This window comes from Argentina silus, assembly GCF_951799395.1.
Source record: "Argentina silus genome assembly, chromosome: Y".
Lineage (NCBI taxonomy): Eukaryota > Metazoa > Chordata > Actinopteri > Argentiniformes > Argentinidae > Argentina > Argentina silus.
This window is the reverse complement of record NC_139654.1, coordinates 17,018,088-17,041,381: the sequence shown is the minus strand read 5'-3', so window position 1 is coordinate 17,041,381 and position 23,294 is coordinate 17,018,088. Positions and strand designations below refer to the sequence as shown.

The following is a 23,294-nucleotide window of genomic DNA, read 5'->3' as shown; positions in this document are numbered from 1 at the left end:
CCACCTACTGAAAAAGCAGAGGCACACACATCTTAAGCATCTAGTCAACGAGGCTTCATTTGCAACAGGTGTGCAACGGAGCCTCGCCGACATAACCCTGGCCACGGTCCTGTAGCTCCCTCTACAGGCCGAACGCTGCATGTCCCCCCCACAGCTATTAATAAAATAGAGCCACATTTCCTTGCCATGCTTACGTATTGTAACAGCCATCCTAATTGAAACAATGAAGTCATCAGAATGGATAAAAAAGAGAAGCAAAGGGAACAGATCCTTCTTAAAAACATATAGGGTGTATAATCAAAGATTACATTTTAATAATAGCAGATTTCACTTTCCCATAGGATAGGAGAAACATGTCACTGCATGTTAAAAATAAGCTACCCCTTCCCTTCCTAAACAAACTGTTACAACGGAATGTCTGCAGAACCAAATGACGGCACACAGAGAGGGTAGGGTTTAGCCCAAAGGCGTATTTAATAATAATAATAATAATATAGGGAGAGGGAGAGAGAAGGATAATCCAAGGGGGTCGTCAGGGTCTGGTCTGGGGTCGATAGCGGGAGGTCCAGTGTTCGGGAGAGGGGAAAGGCGCCGTGGGGGTAATCCGTGGGGAGTAGTCGGGGTTCGGTCCAGGGGTCGGTAGCAGGGAGGTCCAGTAGCAAAGAAGGGGTAGGGGCTAGGTCCGTGGATGGGTAGAGGAGGGGAATCAGAGGAAGACGAGGGTTCTGGATGGGGCACAGGAGAACAAGGTGAGTCACAAGGGAAAAGACAAAACACAAGGAACAGCTAGAAACTCTGGAGGGCTAGTAGCGGCTGTGGGTCTCGTGGAAGGTTTACCGTAAGTCACAGTACAATCTGGCACTGGAGTGAAGATTGGGCAGGGTTCTTATAGGGTGCTGATTGGGGATGGGTCACAGGTGTGCTGATTGGGGATCAGGTCCAGGTGCGCTGTCGACTGGGAGGAAGACGCTCCAGTGATGTTGGTTAGAAGAGGGGAACCGTAACAGTACCCCCCTCCCTACGGGAGACACTGGGCGACCGCCCTGGAGCGTCTGGGTGGGCCCAATAGAAGTCGGCCAACAAGGAGGGGTCCGCGAAGTAGGAGGCCGGGACCCAGTCCCGATCATCGGCCCCAACTTAGGTGTCTATTTCAATTCTGTCTAAACTTCTAACAAGAACTAAAATACTTATTTTTCTTTAAATGCAGATTTGTACATTTCTTTAAGCGTTACAGCATGGTAAAATTTAAGAAGATAAAATAAAATAAATTAACAATAAGACCAATTAAAGTAAATAAAAGGAATGAGAGAAATTAAATCTTACCCTATCTGTCTCTACTCTGTCTAACTTAGTATAAATTTAGAGAGGCTCCATCCAGCATCGGCATTTGCGCAACCACCGAATACTCTTGGTGCCCCTATCAGCCCCTATCATTTCTCTGGAGCAGCACCAAGCCCTCAGCCGAGGGGCTTCGGCGACTCACGCTTCCCAGTACTCGACCTCCAGCAAGCCTTTTAACCGAGTCCAAACCACAGACAGTTATGGGCAATTCCAACTACTGAGAGGGCGAGGGCTAAGGCAGCTAAGAGGGAGCCTACTCCAATACTAACAGCAATCCAGGCTGGGGGCTTCCAAGTCTAAACTCTCCCCAGAGAGCACTTTGGTCGTGGATACCCCGATTGGGCAAGACCTCCTGGTCTCTAGACCTCCTGGTCTCTTAGGGATCCGTCCTTCGTGGGGTCATTTGGAAATGCCCGTTGAGATGCTCTTGTCAACCCATTTTATGTTCCACCTATCAGACTTCTTTCTCCTTCCCCACACCATACTTGGGCATACCTTCCCCTGTTCTGGAAAGTATCTTAGGTGGATGTTACACTATATTTGGGCACATCTTCCCCTGTTTGTACAGTACCCTCCATATAAGGCCCACATCAAAGGTCATTCACCTCTCTCTCCCTACCAAACTTGAATACAGATCAACACTTCAACTTTAATCATAAAACAAACTTTTACATTGGAATAGTTATATTTTTATGTTCATCATTTGTTATTTAGTATATCCTATTGATAACACTTGATTTTACTTCAGAACATCATTACTCCACACAGGCCTGTCTAGAACCAGGCGTTGCAGGTCGAGGGAAGTCCATATCTTTCAACATTCCTGTTCAATTAAGCAATCATTTCGGCATCTTTCTCTTGCTGTTTTGCCAAACTAAGTTTTTCATTACCAAAGTTATCGAGTTGTACTTTCAATTCCTGAATGCTCTCGTTATAAGATTTTTCATTCTGAATATTCTCTTTAGATGTTTTTTCAGTAATCAATATGCTGATCATATTAAGATCCTCTCGTGCTTTCGCGAGGTCGTCATGCAAGTGCAGTTGACATCTTGCTCGTAGGCGAGACTCTTTTGTTTGTCTCTGTTAAGCAGATACCCAATCGTATGTCTGACTTGCTTTTATGAATGCCAATTGTTTGCCAATAATCAAGGATTTCATTCTCAGACGAATTAGCTGGAAGATGCCTTTTTCGTTCAACTTCTTCAATGTGTCTTGAACAGTTACCAAAGCACATATCAATCAATTCATGCACGTCTTTATCTCTTGCCATTGTATTCATTACACGTGGTGAGTGATTACTTTAAACTATCAAAGCACGGTTTATATCGGTCCTGAAAATAGGCCTACTTTATAACGCTATTCAATGCAGGGTTAGGGTTAATGAATCAATTTAAAGCAATTTCAACTGTGCCACTTCAGGGTTCATCCAAAACTGTAGGCCTTATTAGGATGGCTGTTACAATACGTAAGCATGGCAAGGAAATGTGTCTACTATATTTTGTTAATAGCAAAGCACATTTTAAGATTAATAATCTGACTCCAAGTAATTTAATTAACACTATATACAAAGAATTGTAGAGTGTGTGCTGATTAGTGCAAGAATGGTCAAATAGGATGAATCAAATGAGGATTTAATAATACTGCACACTTATATAAGTACTACAAGGCAAATACTTCATAGAACATTACATTCTTTATCATGTTCTTGAGACCTCCACAGCCATTTGTCCCATCGGGGGAAAGGTCATTTGAAGATAGGGGGGCAGAATTAATGGCTCCCCCTTCACACACACACACACACACACACACACACACACACACACAGATATGGTCACATGACAAGCAGGTAGTTTGTGTGGTGTTATCGTATTGTGTGTGTATGAACTACACAAGACTACAGGCGACCTGTATGACGTGATTGTAAGGGGGACATCAGGTGAGTTCGTTAAGACCTGCTTGAGAGTCCACAAGGTATGTCAAGAAAGGTACTATAGTCATGTAAAATACAGTCGGACTCGCGTGGTTTATTCAATAACACGACAGTATGGTCACATGACAACCAGCTAGACATGGTCACATGAGAGATGCCTCTTATGTGAAATTTTCAGACCATTTTTGTGTGTGTGTGTGTGTGTGTGTGTGCGTGCGTGTGTGCATGCATGCGTGTGCAGTCCAAGGCTCTGATTCCTCTCCAGACAGAAGCCCACCCAGACACCAAGCAGAGGGTCCTCACCAACTACATGTTCCCACAGCAACCGCGACATGACGAAGGTAGGGCTGCCTGTGTGTGTGTGTGTGTGTGTGTGTGTGTGTGTGTGTGTGTGCGTGTGCGTGTGTGCGCGCATGTGTCATTACCCCTGATTTGTTAACTGTACTCAATTGATTTGTGGACTCATTTTTGTGGAGTACAGTTACTTAAAAAGGTTAGCGTGGTCCCTACACAAACCATACGGGTCAAATGACCCTAAATGGACCACCGTTTTGAGTTAATGACAGAATTATTTTTTTAGTAAGTAAATAAATTTTTTGAGTACATTGTACTCAATACTGTTTGCTACATGAAATAGATACATTTTGTAACATATACTTAAATATTTTTGGTTTGCAAATGGGTATTTAGAAATTCATTGAATTTAATAATCTCAGATATTTCTACTGTTACAGAATCTGTTCCTATGATACATTCTATCTATCTATCTATCTATCTATCTATCTATCTTTCCCTCATCTAACTTCATCTGTCCATCTATCTACAGTATCTATCTATATAACATACTGTAGATCAATAGGTGAGAGTATCTATCAATTCATCCATCCAACCAACCAACAAACCAACCAACCATTCATCCATCCACCCAACCCACCAGTCAAACCATATTTCACCCTCGTATTGTCTTCACTTTTTTGACCCTTTGGAAGTCTTCGGGTCAAATTGACCCGGGACATTATTGGGGCTTTAAAAGCAATACAAAAATAAAAATTTCCATTCAAAACTTTTTAACATATATTGTCTTTATCTCAATTCCAAACAATATAGATAACATGTATGATTAATATTTGTAATTAATCTCTGCTAGATCATATTTAACAGTGGAAGTGTAATTTGTTTTTTGTGATAAAGTTCTAATTTATGTAAACAATCTGCTATAATAAGGACTTGGGTGGAATGCTTATCTCTGAAAAGTTGAAATGAAACAATGTTTTCATTGATGTTTATTATTTTTGAAGAGATATTCTCATTTGATTTTCATCTTTATCTTATTATAATCAAAGCTGTGAAAAGCAAATACAGGTGATGAACGACAATAGAAACACGAGAACCAAACTTAGATTGATTTAGTCACTGGATATGAAATACATCTCTCAAAAATGTCTCAAAAATAATTTGAGATGATTTACAATAAATAGAAACACAAAACATGAACGAAATGTACACTGCTTTATTCACTGTCAATGAAATACAGTACACTGAAAAATACATCTTTCAAACAATTCTGAAATAATATTGGATACATGTGAATTAGAAAAATGGTGTGTGTGCATGGGTATGCCTGTCTACACAACACATGATGCACAGAATTTGAGAGTATGTGTACTACAGATGTACTTTTAGCAGTTTCTGCATGTGGTTTGTGTCTTTGAGTCCTTTGAGGGTTCACACACCTCGCTGTGCTTCCTCTTGTTGCCACCAGCTGCAATCTAGAATAATGAAAATACTTTATTAGTTCAGGATTTTTTTCCCACCACATCTTCTAATAGTCAATTTCAATTTGACCCACATACACACAGAGATACTCAGAAACATACACACACACACACACACACACACACATACATGCACACATAAACAACAACAACAGGACACTTACTTCAGGCACTGGAGGTTGTGGTTGTGTGGGTCGTGCAGGTGGGACAGCAGGAGCCTCCTCCACCCGCCTCACTATGGCTCGAGAAGCTGGGTTCCTGGGCACATGTTGTCTCCTCTGTATGTGCGGTGTCATCAGTGCTCATAAGCATCACATTTTTGCCTTTTTTGGGTATGTAGGATACCAGGGCCATGTTGGCCGTAAACACAAAGTGGGAGGAATGGACTGGCCTGTTCTTTACAGTTAGAAGCTGAGGTGGGAGCTCTGTCTTATTTTTTCTGACTGTTCCACCCATTGTCAGCTTTCTTTTGAGAAGTTCCTGTCCCGGGCTGTACGATGTGAAAAAATTATCCCAAGTGATGTTGTGGCCACTGAGGCCCTGTGACATATCCAGTACCACCCGTGTCCCCTGGTGTCTCTCAGGGTCTCCTCCCTCTGGCTTCCCAGAATGTTTTGTAACAACATTGTGCAGATTCTGTGTGTGTGTGTGTGTGTGTGTGTGTGTGTGTGTGTGTGTGTGTTTGTATGTGTGTGAGTGAGTGTGTGTGTGCATGTTTCTGTGAGTCTGTGTGTCTCTGTGTATATGCGGGTCAAATTGACCCGAACACCTTGTGAAGGACATAAATGTGTAGGGGGGGTGTAGCATGTGCACTCAATGATTTTTTTTTCTTTGACATGTTCTTCACAGTAAATAAGCCAAGGCCATGGAGTTTCAGGTTGAAAAATTGTTTCCTTGTATATTTTTTCTTCAAGTAAAAATTTAAAACGGGTCAATTTGACCCGAATACCACACAAGGGTTAACTGTATTCTCTACTAAAATAAGACTCTCACTTTCTTTCAACTACCCAGCAAATCTATCTATCATCCAAACCATCTTTCAACTAATTGTTAGGTGGATGGCCGGACTTATAGACTTGCACACATTTCCCGCCAATTGGTGCCTGTCCAACCACTCGAACAAAACACTGGCATGAATATAAGCTCAGACATAATACAGTTATAATCAAACATGAACCAACATCACAGGTACATTAGTTAGTGAGATAATGCAACAAAAAGAACAGAAATTCACAATTACCCACAATGCCCTTGCAACAGAAGGAAATACATTTGCATATTTGCTCGGGAATTGTGGGTAGGTGTGAATTTCTGTTCTTTGTGGTGCATTATCTTATTAACCAATGTACCTGTGATGTCGGTTCTTATTTGATTCTAACTGTATTACATCTGTGCTCATATTTATGTGTTTTGTTGGGGTGGTATTTTTTTTATATGACAGAACAGGTCATGAGTTTCAGTTAAGTTAATGTATCAATGTAAGTAAATGTAACATAATATTTATTAGTAGATGCATGTCCTCAAAAAAAGTATGTTCAGATTATGCAGCTGGCTATGTAGATGGATTTTGGTGGCGCCAGCCTTGATTTAAATGTGTATACCTATTTACAGTTGAATGAGCCTGGTGGACATCCTGAATAAATTGTACCCTCACCATTTGTCAATTCCTTCGCGATTGTTGTGTGTCTCACACCTTGTCCTTTGTTGGGAATGATACTTAAGGAGAGGGACAGTGAGATATTCTTTGAGTTTTGGGATAGGCCCGTGATGGGCACCATTCTCCTGTGTTGTCCTTGACACACATATGGTTAAAACTTAGTCATATGTCGCTTTGAAACTGTTAAATTGGTTATTTTATTGATGCTTTATTCTCATTCTTCCTATGTGCATTAAGATGATGTTGTGTGCTAGATAAAGGTTCTGTTAATACAGCACAACATAATCGTGACCAGGTTCTCCCATTTAATGTCGAATGTTCACATGCATTGTTAACCACACACAGAGTGAGCCATCACCTCAGATATTAAACTCCTCGCAAGCTGATTTATCTTAACTTGAGGGCATGGTAAAATAGCATTTTGGGTATTCTTAATGGAATCTAGGATCCGATATGATCGATTGTCTGTCACACAGGGATGAGCAAATCATTATCAATCATTATTAACCATAAAATATCTTTTGGAGTCAAATATAACGTAATATTAACTTGTGTTAAATGGTCATGTGACCACTTGTGTTGAGTTCGCTTCATCATGTCCATCACTGTTAGAAGTAATTATTGGGAATAAATGTATGTCTTATGTTTGACCCATCCTCCATTCTTCAGTGTTTTATTTCCAATTCTTCAGGTACGTTGAATATTTATTTATGAATATGATGTTTGTGGAACAAATCAAAATAAAGTACTGTACTAGAAATATTAATGTAAAAGGTATAAACTTACATTTTCTGTCAAAATCATAGATTTTTGGGAGTTATCTTTACTAAGCGCCTGAGTATTTCTTTTTAGTGTACTGGTGGCAATCTTTGGTCTGAAAAGTTTTAAAATGAATTAACACAAAAAAATAAATCAGTAACATTTAAAAAGTCTAATGCACAAAAATAAATGAAGTTCACAATTACTTAATCAGTTGTTTGAAAAATAAATGTTGAAATTACAATTATGTTGAATGATGAGTTGATACTACTTCAAGTTGAACTCATCTAGAAATCTAGTTCTATTATGCTGTGATGGATTTTAAGTTGGAACTACTAGCAAAGTAATGCTAAATTTACAAACTTTGTTTTGTTAGGAGTGCTAAATACAACAGAGCAATTGTCACTCTAAAGCAATATATTACATTTTCTTAAAAGTTGGGTTAGGGTTAGGGTTTAGGGTTAGGGTTCGTGTCAGTACTACATATTTTGAGTAGGCTACACTTTTGGAACTGTTCAAGTTCACCTAACTCAATATATCTGTGTTAGTAATGCCTGGGGGTTCACAGTGTGTGTGTGTGTACGTAGTCTAACCCCTCCTCTCCTGTGTAGACTACCAGTCAGACAGTGACAGTTTTAACCCCGCCCTGTGGGAGGAGCAGAGGCAGCAGAGGATGACCGTGGCGTTTGAGTTTGAGGAGAAGAAGGAGCAAGAGGAGGAGTCTGGGAAAGTCAAGGTCTGTCTGTCTGTGTCTGCCTGACCTGTATTTCTGCCTGTCTGACCTGTCTGCTGTCTGTCTGACCTGTATGTCTGCCTGTCTGACCTGTCTGCTGTCTGTCTGACCTGTATGTCTGCCTGTCCTCCAGGTGGAGATCAACCTGAAGCGCTACCCCACCCCCTACCCCGAGGACCTGAAGAATATGGTGAAGTCTGTCCAGAGTTTGGTGGGGAAGACCAACCACGCCCTGAGCTCTGGTACCGGTGTCGGTATCAATTTGTCTGGTACCAACATGGAGAACCTCAGCAAGGACCAGTACGAGTCCCCCTGGCCCATGCCCCCCAAGGAGGTAACACACACACACACACACACACACACACACACACACACACACACACACACACACACACAGTGCTGCAGGTCCAGTACATGTGTGTGTGTGTGTGTGTGTGTGTGTATGCGTGTCACAGGTGATGGCGCGAGAGCTCCAGGAGTTCAATAAGGTTCAGATGTCTGATCAGGGGAACCTCCACAACTCTGCTATGGACATCCCCAAACGCCAGGGCAAGGAGGACGCCACGGAGAGCTCAGAGGTAACCTAGCCAAAACAATACTCTGTACTAGAATGTACCAGAATGTCCTGGAATACGATGTACTAACACACTCTGGACAAACACACTGTAACGAATATAGTACGCAGGCAGAGGACTCAAATGCACGACTCAACTTAAAATCCAAAAGAATAGTCTTTACTTCCAGAAAAGGTTTGATACACGGGTAGGCAGTCAATAGGTAAAACAGATGATCCAGTAAGAGGTAGGCAAGGCAGGGTTCGGTACACAGATAATCAATCAGAATAGTAGGCATATAATCTGTCAGGGAAATGGCAACAGGGAACGTCAGAAAAACAAGCGCAGATCAAATAAAACGGGAATACAAAAACACTAGGAATTATCGCTGGTAGGCTTGACACAAGGTACAAAGACGAACTGGCACAGAGAGAGGGGAACACACAGACTAAATACACAGGGAAGGATGATGAGGAACAAGTGAAGCCAATCAGGGCGGGGTAGACGATCACACAGGCGGGAAACACACAAGGGCAGGTGGTGAAGTGTTTGAGATGAGAGACAAGGTGAGGAACATACAAATAAACAGGAAGCAATAAATGAATAACATGAAACAAGGACAAACAAACGAAGAAACAGGACGAGACGTTACACACACTCTGTACTACAATAGTCTGTACTAACACACTCTGTACTAGAATACTCCATACTAACACACTCCTAGTGTAGCAAGAGAGATGGAAAGAATGTCTACAGTGTGAGAGAAAGAGTCGGGGGTCTCTAGCTTGGCTGTGTGGGGCTGGGAGCTTTAGATGTAGGACAGCAGGCATGACCCTGGGCTTTAACACACACACACGGTAACAGGTGGCTGCAGTGGGCTGAGTGGGAGCATAATGATAAAGTAGACAGAAGGAGTGTTGTTGTGAGATCTGTCTCTGATAGGTCGTTCAGAGGCTCAGTTACCTACTAAAGTGTGTGTGTGCCCCTGTCTCACGTTAACACACAAACCACATATCGTTGCTCCTCAGGACTCGTTGAGTGGTTCTCCCAATGATATCCGTATCTCAGACATGCGACCCACACTGGTGGAGCCTCCCATATACAAACCCAAGGTGGTTCTCCTTGGCAAGGACAAGAAAGGTATGAGACTCCCTGGTAACCTGCCCTGACAGCATCATGTGTGTTTCCTCCTCTTACATCACAAGTTCAGCCCTGCTCTGTTGTTGCTCTGTTATATCAGTGTTCTGATCGCATGTTGTACCCTGACACTAACCCCTGATAGCATGTCCCTGGGATGGATGGATGGAAAGATAGGTGGCTGGATAAATAGATGGATAGATAGTACATGGATTGGTGGATAGATAAATGGCAGATAGATACATTTGTAACTGGGGAATGTTGTCTCCTAACCCTGTTAACACTTCCCTGCTACGCTAGTGAGCATTCCTTATAAACACTTACATAGACTTTCAGTCGGCTTGATGGGAGTCTCGCCCCCCATTATAGAATAAATGTCATCAATCCATCCATCTAGGTTGTATCCCCTTTCATTCCAACTGGAGCCCCTCCCCCCCCCCCCCCCAGAGTCGACGGACGAGTCAGACCCGGACAAAATGCACGGCGGGGGGCTGAACCACAGTGGCTCCTCCGCCACATACTCTGACTACTCACCCTCCCAGGGCTCTTCTGGCTCCTCCTCCAACCCTGCTGGGGGCGGGGCCAACATCCAGAACACCGGCAAGGACGGGGCGCCGCCGCAGACACACTGGACCAACAGGTGAACCAACCACACACACGGGAGTGCACACACACGGGAACACACACACAGTTTCCCGAGAGAGTCTCTGTAGGTCACCCCAGCTGCCAAGTAGGTCTCTCTCTCCCTCTCATTTTCATTCATTTATTTATTTCATTTATTTTTTTCCAAAGCGGCTTACAATAACTACATTTGTCTAAGTAAATGAATACACAATCCATCAGTCATCATTAGTAAAACCTTCCATAAGAACAAGTGTCATCGGCAGTCACAGTGCTAGAGACGGGAAGAAACTTTTTTTTTCTTTTTTTTTTTTAATATATATAAAAATAAATAAATAACAGTAATGTAGGGTTTTAGGGGGGTGGAGAGGTCTGAGGAGGAAGAGCCCAGGTGTACCCTAAAGAGATGGGTCTTTAGTCTATGGCGGAAGATAGGTAGTGACTCCGCCATCCTGACAGTGTTGGGAAGCTCATTCCACCGCTGGGGTGCCAAGACAGAAAAGACTGAGCAGAGTGACCACTACGTCCTCGTAGAGATGGCGGTGCCAAACGGCCAGCAGAGGTGGAAGAACGGAGTGATCGGACCAGGGTTTGGGGACTGACCATCAATTGCAGATAGGGAGGGGCTGTTCCCTTTACTGCTCTGTAGATGAGCACCAGGGTCTTGAATCTGATGCGAGCTGCTACTGGGAGCCAGTGAAGGGTGTGGAGGAGGGGGGTGACATGGGAGAATTTGGGGAGATTGAACACCAGACAGGCTGCAGCGTTCTGGATGAGCTGCAGAGGTCTGATGGTGGAGGCAGGGAGCCTGGCCAGAAGTGAGTTGCAGTAGTCAAGGCGAGAGATGACAAGTGCCTGGATCAGGAGTTGCGCTTCTCTTGTGAGGAATGGGCGTATCCTTGTTGTAGAGGAAGAATCTACAGAAGCGGGCCATTGCTGTGATGTTAGATAGTTGGTTGTCCAGGATCATCCCAAGGACAGAGCCCTTCTCCACGTTACCTGGTATGAGACATCGGCCAGGTAGGATACAAACCAGGAGAGCGCAGAGCCTGAGATGACCAACTCTGAGAGGGTGGGGAGAAGGATCTGGTGGTTTACTGTGTCAAAAGCAGCAGACAAGTCCAGAAGAATGAGAACAGAGGAGAGGGATGACACTGGCAGTGTGGAGGGCCTCTCTGAAAGAGACAAAGTTTTAGATGAGAATGAAAGAAGGGATACCGGTCTGTAGTTTTGGACAACAGATCGGTCAAGTGATGGCTCCTTGAGAAGAAGTCTGACTCTGGCTGTTGGGACAGAGCCAGTGGTCAGGGAGGAATTGATGAGGGAGGTAAGGAAAGAAAGGATGTAATTCAAGATGGATTGGAGAAGGGGTGAAGGGATGGGATCGAGAGGGCAGGTGCTTGCCCGATTGGATGAGACAAGTTTTAGGACATCAGGGGAGAGAGGGGAAAGTAATGATAAACCACAGCCAAATCTACTAGTGGTAATAGTGAGGTTGTCTGAAAGAGCTGGTAATGTCATCAGCCTACTTTACAAAGTAGGTGACGAAGTAATCTGCAGAAAGGGAGGGGGAGGGGAAGGTGGGTTGAGGAGTTGGGAGAATGTGGCAAACAGTTTCCTTGGGTCAGAGGCAGACGATTGAATTTTAGAATGGAGGAGAGGGTGTTAAGATGCTAGGTCGTCAGGGTGGTCAGTTTTCCTCCATTTCCTCTCAGCTGCTTGAAGGCCTGTTCTACTAGCCCACAGGGATTCAGACAGCCATGGTGCGGGAGGAGATGATCTTGCTGGAGAGGAAGAGAGTGTACACAGAGTCAGAAGATGAGGAGAGAGTGGATATGAGGATGGAGGAGGCATCAGTAGACATAAGGGAGAAGGATTCAGTCAAGGGTAGGGATGATAGAACAGAAGAAGAGAGAGGTGGGAGAGAGGGTCTGCATGTTGCTGCGTGTAGTACCAGAATGGGTAGAGTTTGAATGAAGGGGATGTATTTGAGGGGAAGGGAGAAGGATACAAAGTGATGGTCAGAAACCGGAAGAGGGGTAACAATAAGGTTGGAGGTGAAGCAGGATCTGGTGAAGACAAGGTCAAGCTGATTGCCTGTCTTATGAGTCGGGGAAGAGCGAGACAGGGTAAGGTCAAATGAGGAGATAAGGTTAAGAAATCCCGAAAAGTAAAACTTCTCTGATAATGTTGAAGTCACCCAGGAGAGTGAGCGGTGTGCCATCCTCAGGGAAGAAGCGGAGAAGGAAGTCGCTAAGCTGACCGAGATAAAAAACAACAATTTTTTGACAGGGAAAGAAACTGCATGGAATTGAAATGAGGATATGGACAGATGTGACAGAGAAAGAACATTAAATGTCCACTTAGGTGAGATGATGAGCCCTATGCCACCCTGTGAAAAAAGGAGTAGGTAAAAGGAGGGTGTGAAAAAAGGAGTAGGTAGCGGAGAGTGCTGCTGGAGTAGCCGTGTTCTCCGATGTGATCCATGTCTCAGTGAAAGCCAGGAAGTGGAGGGATTTAAAAGGAGGTAAAGTATGCGATAGCCTCTGCTTTCCTGACTTGCTGACTGGCAGTTCCAGAGTCCTTCACCAACCGCAAGATCAAGACATCTTGTGTGTGGGGTACACCAGATTGGATTGGTTGCTGCGGCGAGGTGGAGTGCCTCGTCAAAGTAATCTACAGAAAGGTGAAATAGCAGGGATGGGGAGAAAACACATTATAGCAGATGAGATTCAATTGAGCGATTCTCAAGCAAAAAGGAATATAGCTAGCGCTGATGAAGTGAGCGGTCTCAAATCTTAGATTAACCAAAGGATTTATACCAGTCGACATCTGGATAAAAACGTCTGTTTACATTTCACTTTTTACATTTTACATTTACATTTATTTAGTTTTGTATTTAGGTAATTATTGTTATTGTTGTTGTTTCTTTTATTTTTATTATTTACACTTCTTATTGCACTGTTGGAGGAGCCCAAGACTTAAGAATTTCATTGCCAGCGATTGCTCTGTAATTGTTGTGCGTATGACAATAAAACCATCTTGAATCTTGAATCTTGAGGAATGTAGAATATCTAGAACAAGTTTGATCTGACTCCAATTGAACAAAAGATGATTCATAGGCTCTCTTCTTGCGTACACTCGCCAAATATAATGAGCACAATCTGTTTATAGTCGGAATACCCTTAAACGTTGTGGCCAGCAACGAGAGCAACACACAAGACTCTTTCAATATCAGATTTAGTCGGGAATCAATTATACAAATAACTAGCTATGTAAGAGATATCTCCTGACATGCTATATGTCAGACACATCTCTCCCAATTATGAGATAAGATTCTAATTGCAGAAATCACAATGCTTTCAAAGTTCAACCGGTGATCCAAACCGTATTGTATGCTGATCCTTGAGTGTGCAACACAAACTAAGTGATCATAAAGTCATTTCTAGGCTTAACCTGGTCATTAGGTATTCAAAGCATAGTTCTAGCAGATTATCCTAGCATACAGATTCATCTGTTGCATTCTTGGACAAATGAGAAAAGCATAATCATCAATTGAGGAGATTCAATGGTCTTCTGTGGCTCAGTTGGTAGAGCATGGTGCTAACAACGCTAAGGTTGTGGGTTTGATTCCCGCTGGGACCATATATACTGAAATGTATGCACTCACTGCAATGTAAGTTGCTTTGGATAAAAGTGTCAGTTAAATGGCATATATTATTATATTAAATGGCATATATATAGATTCATCGAGACCAGAAATAATGTAAGCAATCCAGCTTACTTCAAGTCATACAATCAAAACTGTGAACACACCAAATATGAACATAGTGTCCAAGGCAAAAGTTCGAAGAAAGAATTCAATTAAGAATATATAAGTCGTAGGCTGACAAGGCATGCATATCAACTTTAAACATTCAACCCTCTCACATCTCAGATTTTAAAGAAGGGATAAAGGACATGCCTGGTCTCAGAGGTAGGCTACTTATTGATACGGAATTACTGGGATAGGGATGTAACAAATAAACTGAACATCGTCCAAAATACGCTATTAAACACCTATCATTTGGAGCAACTCAACTATAAAATCCATTGCTGTATTTACACAACACTGGCACAGTGAATCGTTACCATGATATATATGAATGGAGTGTGAGAGTCATGGCGCGTCTTCCCACTGTCCTCGTGGTGCACACATGGGACAGCGCGAAACCTGCGCAAGAAGCTCACTACCTGTCACGCCTGAGGTTGCTGTCTGGTGACTCTGGTGCCCTCCTCTGGCGGTACGGGGCCAGTGGCCTCCCAATCTATCAGCATTCGTTTCACCTGTGTATTCTGTCTCCTGTTGGTTATATATAGCCTGTGTGTTCCCCATGTCTTTGTCGGAGATTCTCCCTGTTTGTCTGTGAGTACCCTGTCTGCCCGTCTGTTCCGCAATCCTAGTCGTTTACCCCATTGCCCTAGTTCCAGTTTCGCATTTCTTTTGTTCTAGTTATTCCGCTTGTTAAGCGCGTACCTTAGTTAACAGAGCTTGGTTTTCTCCACCTTTATTTTAGCCTTTTTCCCCCCAGTGTTTGTTTGTGTGCCTTGCCCCAGTTCTCTCATTAAAAACTCTCCTTGATTTACTTTACGCTGTCGTCTGAGTATCTCTCAGCACTTGGGTCCACTGCATGATCATTGCTAACAACTACCTCAATTCAACTCCTGTAATAGGGTCAGCAGCGAGGAATATAAGAGTAATACATCATACTATTCCGGCAACAGATACAATCTGATTGACATTGAGGGAAATTAAAATTTGTTCAAGAGACAATTAACCATTCATTATACAGTCATGAGAAAAGGTTAGGACACCCCCCAAAATATTAAGTTATTCTTTTAAAAATATGGACATATCAATATTTTATCTTCTTTCTAACAATATCTATAGATAAAGGGGATGTAATTGAACAAAAAACAATGAAAATGTAACTTTGTAATCATTTATTTAACGAAAAATTAACAATAATGCCAATTCCTACTGAGGAAAAAGTTAGGACACCCCATGCCCTAATAGCTAGTATTGCCCCCCTTGGCTGAAATAACCTCAATTAGACGTTTCTTATAACTGTCTACAAGTCTCTGACATCGATTGGGAGAAAGTTTTTCCCACTCCTCCTTGCAGAATTCTTTCAGCTGTGGGATGTTAGAGGGGTGTCTTGCATGCACAGCCAGTTTCAAATCAATCCACAGCATCTCAATAGGATTAAGATCCGGGCTTTGACTTGGCCATTCCAGAACTCTCAATTTCTTTTTCTTGAGCCATTCCTTGGTAGATTTACTGGAATGTTTTGGGTCATTGTCATGTTGCATGGTCCACATCCGCTTCAGCTTCAACTTTCGAACAGATGGTCTCACATTTTCCTCAAGCACCCTCTGATACAATACAGAATTCATAGTGGATTCTATGATGGTGAGCTGACCAGGCCCTGCTGCAGAAAAGCAGCCCCAAACCATGACATTTCCACCCCCATGCTTCACAGTTGGTATGAGGTTCTTGTTCTCAAATGCTGTCTTGGTTTTGCGCCAAACATGTCTACTCTTACTGTGCCCAAATAGTTCAACTTTGGATTCATCTGTCCAAAGCACATTGTTCCAGAAGTTCTGGTCTTTCTCTTGGTGTTCTCTGGCAAACTTTAGTCTTGCTCTGATGTTTTTTGTGTTGATTGTGTTGATGTTGATTTGACAGCAGGGGTTTCCTTCTTGCACACCTCCCATGTAATGCAAACTTGTTCAGTCTCTTTCTTATGGTGGATGCATGTACTTTGACATCAATTGTGGCAAGAGATACCTGTAGGTCCCGTGATGACATTCTGGGATTGTTGGAGACTTCTTTAAGCATCTTTCGGTCAGCTCTTGGGCTGAACTTGCTTGGGCGGCCTGACCTGGCCATGTTGGTGGTGGTTTTAAATGTTCTCCACTTGTAAATTATTTTCCGGACAGTGGAATGGCTAATTTCGAATTGTTTGGAGATCTTTTTATATCCCTTCCCAGACTCATATGCATCTACAATTTTTCTTCTGAAGGCCTCAGAGAGCTCTTTTGATCTCGCCATGGTGATGCAACTCACTTCAACAATCAAGAGCAAACCAAACTAAATGTCTGAGGTTTAAATAGGACAGGCTCCTCCAAAATCCTCTGTAACGATGTTCTAATCATTTGCACCTGATGTGGTGCTCTTGATTATAATTTTAGGCATTTTAAGTGGAACTAAATGTGGGGGTGTCCTAACTTTTTCCTCACAAGAAGATTGCATTTCTATTAATTACATTTTACCAATCATTTTTTAAATAATTTGTTTCAGTTGTATTTGTTTAGTTTTATTACCTAAATTTTTCAATATTGTTCAAATGAATATCAAATGTCCATATGTTTGAATATGTTGAAAAAGACAAAGGTTTTCATAGGGTGTCCTAACTTTTTCTCATGACTGTATAATAGACAATAGGCGTTAATGTAAAAACTTCTAAATATATGTATATACACTCACCGGACACTTTATTAGGTACACCTGTTCAACTGCTCGGTGACTCAAATATCTAATCAGCCAATCACATGGCAGCAACTCAATGCATTTAGGCATGTAGACATGGTCAAGACGATCTGCTGAAGTTCAAACCGAGCATCAGAATGGGGAAGAAAGGTGATTTAAGTGACTTTGAACGTGGCATGGTTGTTGGTACCAGACAGGCTGGTCCGAGTATTTAAGAAACTGCTGACCTACTGGGATTTTCACACACAACCATCTCTAGGGTTTACAGAGAATGGTCCGAAAAAGAGAAAATATCCAGTGAGCGGCAGTTCTCTGGGTGAAAATGCCTTGTTGATGCCAGAGGTCAGAGGAGAATGGCCAGACTGGTTAAATCCTCTGTCTAAAGGGTCTTACCCTCATAGATTTCTAAAGATATACAGTTAGGTCCATATATATTTGGACTCTGACACAATTTTTAAGTTATTTTAGCTGTTTACCAAAACATATTGAAGTTACAGTTATATAATGAATATGGGCTTAAAGTGCAAACTCTCAGCTTTAATTTGAGGGTATTCACATCCAAATTGTAGGAAGGGTATAGGAATTACAGCTCTTTTATATGTAGCCCCCTCTTTTTCAAGGGACCAAAAGTAATTGGACAATTGACTTAAAAGCTGTTTCATGGACATGTGTGGGCTATTCCTTCGTTATATTTATCAATTAAGGAGGTAAAAGGTGAAAAATGAAAGTTTTATTCATGATTGTTAATTTGTCCAATTACATCTGAGCCCCTGAAAATAGGGGACTGTGTATAAAAATGGTTGCAATTCCTAAATGTTTCATACAATATATAATACAAATAACTAGCTATGTAAGAGATATCTCCTGACATGCTATATGTCGGACATATCTCTCCCAATTATGAGATAATTGCTGAAATCACAATGCTTTGAACGCCAACTGGACACTTGAACCGTATTGTGCACTGAGCATTGGGTCATGCAATCACAAACTAAGTGATCATAAAGTCATTTCTAGGCTTGACCGGGTCATTAGGTATTCAAAGCATAGTTCTAGCAGATTATCCTAGCATACAGATTCATCTGTTGCATTCTCGGACAAATGAGAGAAGCATAATCATCAATTCAGGAGATTTATTTAGACAAGAGTCGTAGTAGTCGATGGTTCTAGAAAACAAATCAATTAAAAATAAGATTGTCTTTAGCAAGACTATACATGCTAACTCATGTAGGAGATCGGGTAAGCAGTCTCCTCGAAGCAAGATTCTGAAAATATTTGATACCATCCCAAGATCAAATGGAATTTCTACAGAAAACTTAAAAAGACCTTTTATCAAATGGGGGAGACCTCCTGGCAAATTGTAACAACAATAGTATTCAACTCATGAACAGTGTTTTCCACAGGACTTCAGCTGGATCCGGAGCTAGCGTTGCAATACTATTTACATTCCAATTCCTTATTGTAATGAGCTGATTGACCATTTGACTGAATTCCTGTGTAGCATAATCAAAGATGCATAGCAAAATACTGGAAAGAAACATCACACAATAATGAAAATAACATCAAATATGACGATATACACATCTATGAAACATTCAAATGTCATAATAGTGAAAAAGGGGTGTGAAGATTTAATCGCCAACAGGACGTCGGCTAGGTGTGCATATTCTGCTGTGACACAATGAACCCAAAACACAAAGTGATTGCAGATGATCAAGCAATTCCTTTGGCTCACAAACACAGAGAGTAATTCACACGTGTAAAGACAATGTAGTGGTCACAATTTTAGCCAACAGCTGTACTTCCCATGCTCATCATATTTTCAGACCAGTTTAATAATCACCCCGTCTTCAAATCCATCTACAATGACAACAATACCGAAAACAAATACTCAGCTGTGTGGCCCTTCTCTGTCCTTCCTCGATGGACTCCCACAGATAGACTCCCTTGTCTTTGTGCACCGAGTGTTAGAAGAGGAGGCTGACGCTACAGCTGGTGCTGTCAGATCAGTGAGGCTTAAAAGGGAATTCACAAATTGCTGATTGCGTAGCAGAGGTGTAAGCCCCTCCCACCTATCAGCAGTCCTACAGAGAGTGATTATCCCACAAACTACCAGTCAACACATTACATTCCACATTTACATTTATGGCATTTAGCAGATGCCTTTATCCAAAGCGACTTACAACAAATACATTTGTTTAAGTAAGTGAATCATCTATCCATCAGTCATCGTCATCCCTCCTAAAGACGTCTTCACCCTCACTACCCCCCTGTACAAGTTTCTCTCCTGTTAATAAAAAAAAAACCTTCTTCTAGCATTGTGACTGCCTATGGCCCCTGGTCTGAGCATTGATTACTTTATCTTATGATGACTGATGGATAGATGATTCACTTACTTAAACAAATGTATTTGTTGTAAGTCGCTTTGAATGAAGGCGTCTGCTAAATGCCATAAATGTAAAATGTAAATCATAAGAAAAAGTAATCTATGGTAGGACCAGGGGCTATTGGCAGTCACAATTAATTTATTTTTAAATGTATTTACAGGAGAGAAACTTGTACATGGGGGTAGTGGGGATGAAGAGGTCTTTAGGAGGGACCGTTAAGATGCAGCCTGAAGAGGTGGGTCTTCAATCTACGGCGGAAGATTGGTAGTGACTCTGCAGTCATGACAGCAGTGGGAAGCTCGTTCCACCAGCTTGGCGTCAGGACAGTGAAAGGCTGTGACCGAGTAGTGCGGCTGCTGCATCCACGTATAGGCGGCGGTGCCAGGCGGCCAGCCGAGGTGGAAGAGCGGAGTGATTGGGCAGGGCTTTGACCATTGCTTGTAAGTAGGGAGGGGCTGTTCCCTTTGCCGCCCGGTAGGCAAGTACCAGGGTCTTGAATCTGATGCGAGCTGCTACCAGGAGCCAGTGAAGGGTGCGAAGGAGGGGGGTGACATGGGGAAATTTGGGGAGATTGAACACCAGAGGCCTGATGGTGGAGGCGGGGAGACCGGCCAAGAGTGCATTGCAGTAGTCAAGGCGAGAGATTACAAGTGCTTGGACCAAAAGTTGTGCTGCTTCTCTGGTGAGGAATGGACGTATCCTTCTTATGTTGTAGAGGAAGAATCTACAGGAGCGTGCTGTCGCTGTGATGTTCGCCACACAGGATAAGCGGTTGTCAAGGATCACCCCAAGGTTCTTGGCTGTATAGTTTTCTACTGTGATGGAGAAGTCTTGGAGAGGGCAGACTTTCCCTGGGAGGATAAGCAGCTCAGTCTTGTCAAGGTTGAGCTTTAGGTGGTGGGCTGACATCCAAGCAGAAATGTCTGCAAGACATGCCGAGACACGTGTTGCCACCTGTGAGTCAGAAGGGGGGAAGGAGAGAAAAGTTGAGTGTCATCTGCGTAGGTGTGGTAGGAGAAACCATGTGAAGAAATTAGAGAGCCGAGAGATTTGGTATAGAGAGAGAACAGTAAAGGCCCAAGGACAGAGCCCTGGGGGACACCAGTGGTGACAGCGATCCTATCCATGTCACCTGGTAGGAGCGATCGGTCAGATAGGATGAAAACCAGGAGAGTGCAGAGCCAGAGATGCCCAATTCTGAGAGGGTGGAGAGAAGGATTGGGTGGTTTACTGTGTCAAATGCAGCAGACAGGTCCAGAAGAATGAGAACAGAGGAGAGGGAGGAAGCTTGAGCGGAGTGGAGAGCCTCTGTGACAGCGAGGAGAGCAGTTTCAGTAGAGTGCCCAGCTTTAAAGCCGGATTGGTGAGGGTCAAGGAAGTTGTTTTGAAGGAGGTAGTTAGACAGTTGGTTAGAGACAGCACGTTCAAGGGTTTTAGATAAGAAGGAGAGAAGAGATCAAGAGTTGGGTCAAGAGTTGGTTTCTTGAGAAGAGGCTTGACTCTGGCTGTCTTGAAGGCAGCTGGGACAGATCCTGTGGATAGAGAGGAATTGATTAAAGTGGTAAGGTACGGAAGGAGGTCTTTGGAAATGGATTGGAGAAAGGGGGAGGGGATAGGATCGAGGGGGCAGGTGGTTGCCCACTTGGATGTGACCAGCTTTCGAACATCCTCAGGGGAGAGGGGGGAGAAATCTGATAAACCAGAGACTGGGTGTTGCGCAGTGGGTTTGGGAGGAGAGGTAGCATTGTTGGTGAGAGGTAGAGGGAAGGAGCTGCTAATGTCATTAACCTTTTTTTCAAAGTAGGTGACAAAGTCATCGGCAGACAGAGAGGAGGGAGGAGGGGGAGGAGGAGGGTTGAGGAGTGAGGAAAATGTGGAAAAAAGTTTCCTTGGGTCAGAGACAGCGGATTGAATTTTGGAATGGTAGTATAAGGCTTTAGCAGCTGATGCAGATAAGGTGTAGTTGAGGAGGAGAGAGAGATAAGGGTCTAGATCATCAGTGGAGTGGATGGTGCTGGCCTTGAGATCTGTGGACAGAGAGTCGAAGGATGAGGAAAGAGAGGACAGGAGGGTAGAGGAAGCTGCGTTAGTGGATAGAAGAGAGAAGGATTCAACAGAGGGTAGGGCAGATAAGACAGAGGAAGTAAGAGTGGTGAGTGAGAGGGTGCGCCGGCTGTGACGAGAGGACACAGTGTGGGTAGAGACTGGTTGGGAGGGTGAGCATTTGAGAGGGAGGGAGAAGGATACAAAATGATGGTCCGAAACCGGAAGGGGGGTAGGTAACAGTGAGGTTTGAGGTATGGGAGGATCTTGTGAAGACAAGGTCAAGCTGATTGCCCGCCTTATGAGTGGGAGGAGAGTGGGACAGGGTAAGGCCGAAGGAGGATAGAAGATCAAGTGTTCCAGATGAGTGAAGCTTCTCCGATGGATGTTGAAGTCTCCCTGTAGTGTGAGCGGTATGACATCCTCAGGGAAGGAGCTGAGAAGGACATCCATCTCATCTAAGAAGTGTCCAAGCTGACCTGGAGAATGATAGACAACAACAATGTGAAGTTTGACAGGGGAGGTGATAGAAACAGCATGGAATTCAAAAGAGGATATGGACAGGTGTGACAGGGGAAGGACATTATGTGACCACTTAGGCGAGATGAGGAGTCCTGTTCCTCCTCCTCGACCAGAGAGTCTAGGGGAATGAGAAAAGGAGTAGGCATCAGAGAGGACTGCCGGGGTAGCTGTGTTATCCGGTGTAATCCATGTCTCTGTGAGAGCAAGGAAGTGGAGAGACATGAAGCAGGCATAGGCTGAGATAGCCTCTGCTTTACTGACCGCCGATTGGCAGTTCCAAAGTCCTCCCGTGACAGTGAGGTCATGGTCAGTTGAGCATGGTGGGTAGATTAGATTGGAAGGGTTGCGAGTGGAGGTGTAGCGTCGATGTGTCCTCCTAATGGAGGAAATAACAAGAATGGGGAGAAAGCACATTGTGATTTTTTGCCGGTGTAGAGGGAGAGGGTATCCACAATACACTCGGGGTAATAAAGAAATTATCAAGATAGAATAAAAATACTTCGTAGTATGGCCTTCCTCTCAGGCCTTCCTCGATGGACTCCACAGATAGACTCCTATGTCTTTGTGTCTGGAGACTCCACAGATAGACTCCTATGTCTTTGTGGGGGGACATGCAGCGTTCGGCCTGTAGAGGGAGCTACAGGACCGTGGCCAGGGTTGTGTCGGCGAGGCTTCGTTGCACACCTGTTGCAAATAAAGCCTCGTTGACTAGTGCTTAAGATGTGTGTGCCTCTGCTTTTTCAGGAGGTCGGCTGGGAACGGCGGAAAAGGAGCGAGAGGAGATACGACGGCTGAAAAGTCGTGGGTCCACTACTAAGAGCTGAAAAGCCAGAGACTGTGTCATAATAAACGGGACTAAAAATCCCTCACTAAAGATACTGCGTCTGCCTCTGTGCCCCACGTTGGGCGCCAATGTAACAAAGTCCGTTGTACACAGAGGCAGACGCAGTATCTTTACTGAGGGATTTTTAGTCCCGTTTATTATGACACAGTCTGAAAAAGCAGAGGCACACACATCTTAAGCACTAGTCAACGAGGCTTTATTTGCAACAGGTGTGCAACGAAGCCTCACCGACACAACCCTGGCCACGGTCCTGTAGCTCCCTCTACAGGCCGAACGCTGTACACAGTCTTTGTGTCTGGAGACTCCACAGATAGACTCCTATGTCTGTGTCTGGAGTCTTCGTGTCAGTAGGCTGTCGCAGAGGCTGTCGCTCTGCGCTCGTTACGAAATAAATGCAGATTCTGTGATTGTTGATGACTAGCAGGGTGGCATCCCCTCCCACCTGACGATCAGTTAACG

The 23,294-nt window shown here is 43.4% G+C and overlaps 1 protein-coding gene across 1 annotated transcript in view; it reads left to right on the top strand.

Moving 5' to 3' along the window:
- LOC310823776 (leucine-rich repeat-containing protein 7-like) overlaps positions 1–23,294 on the top strand; it is a gene marked incomplete at its 3' end in the record, with an annotated part of 79,384 nt that overhangs the window by 27,254 nt on the left and 28,836 nt on the right. The window contains exons 13-18 of the mRNA XM_083696625.1: positions 3,513–3,612; positions 8,074–8,198; positions 8,329–8,529; positions 8,651–8,773; positions 9,778–9,889; positions 10,334–10,526. Of these exons, the coding sequence (XP_083552751.1) occupies positions 3,513–3,612; positions 8,074–8,198; positions 8,329–8,529; positions 8,651–8,773; positions 9,778–9,889; positions 10,334–10,526 (854 nt within the window). The remainder of the gene's footprint in view (positions 1–3,512; positions 3,613–8,073; positions 8,199–8,328; positions 8,530–8,650; positions 8,774–9,777; positions 9,890–10,333; positions 10,527–23,294) is intronic.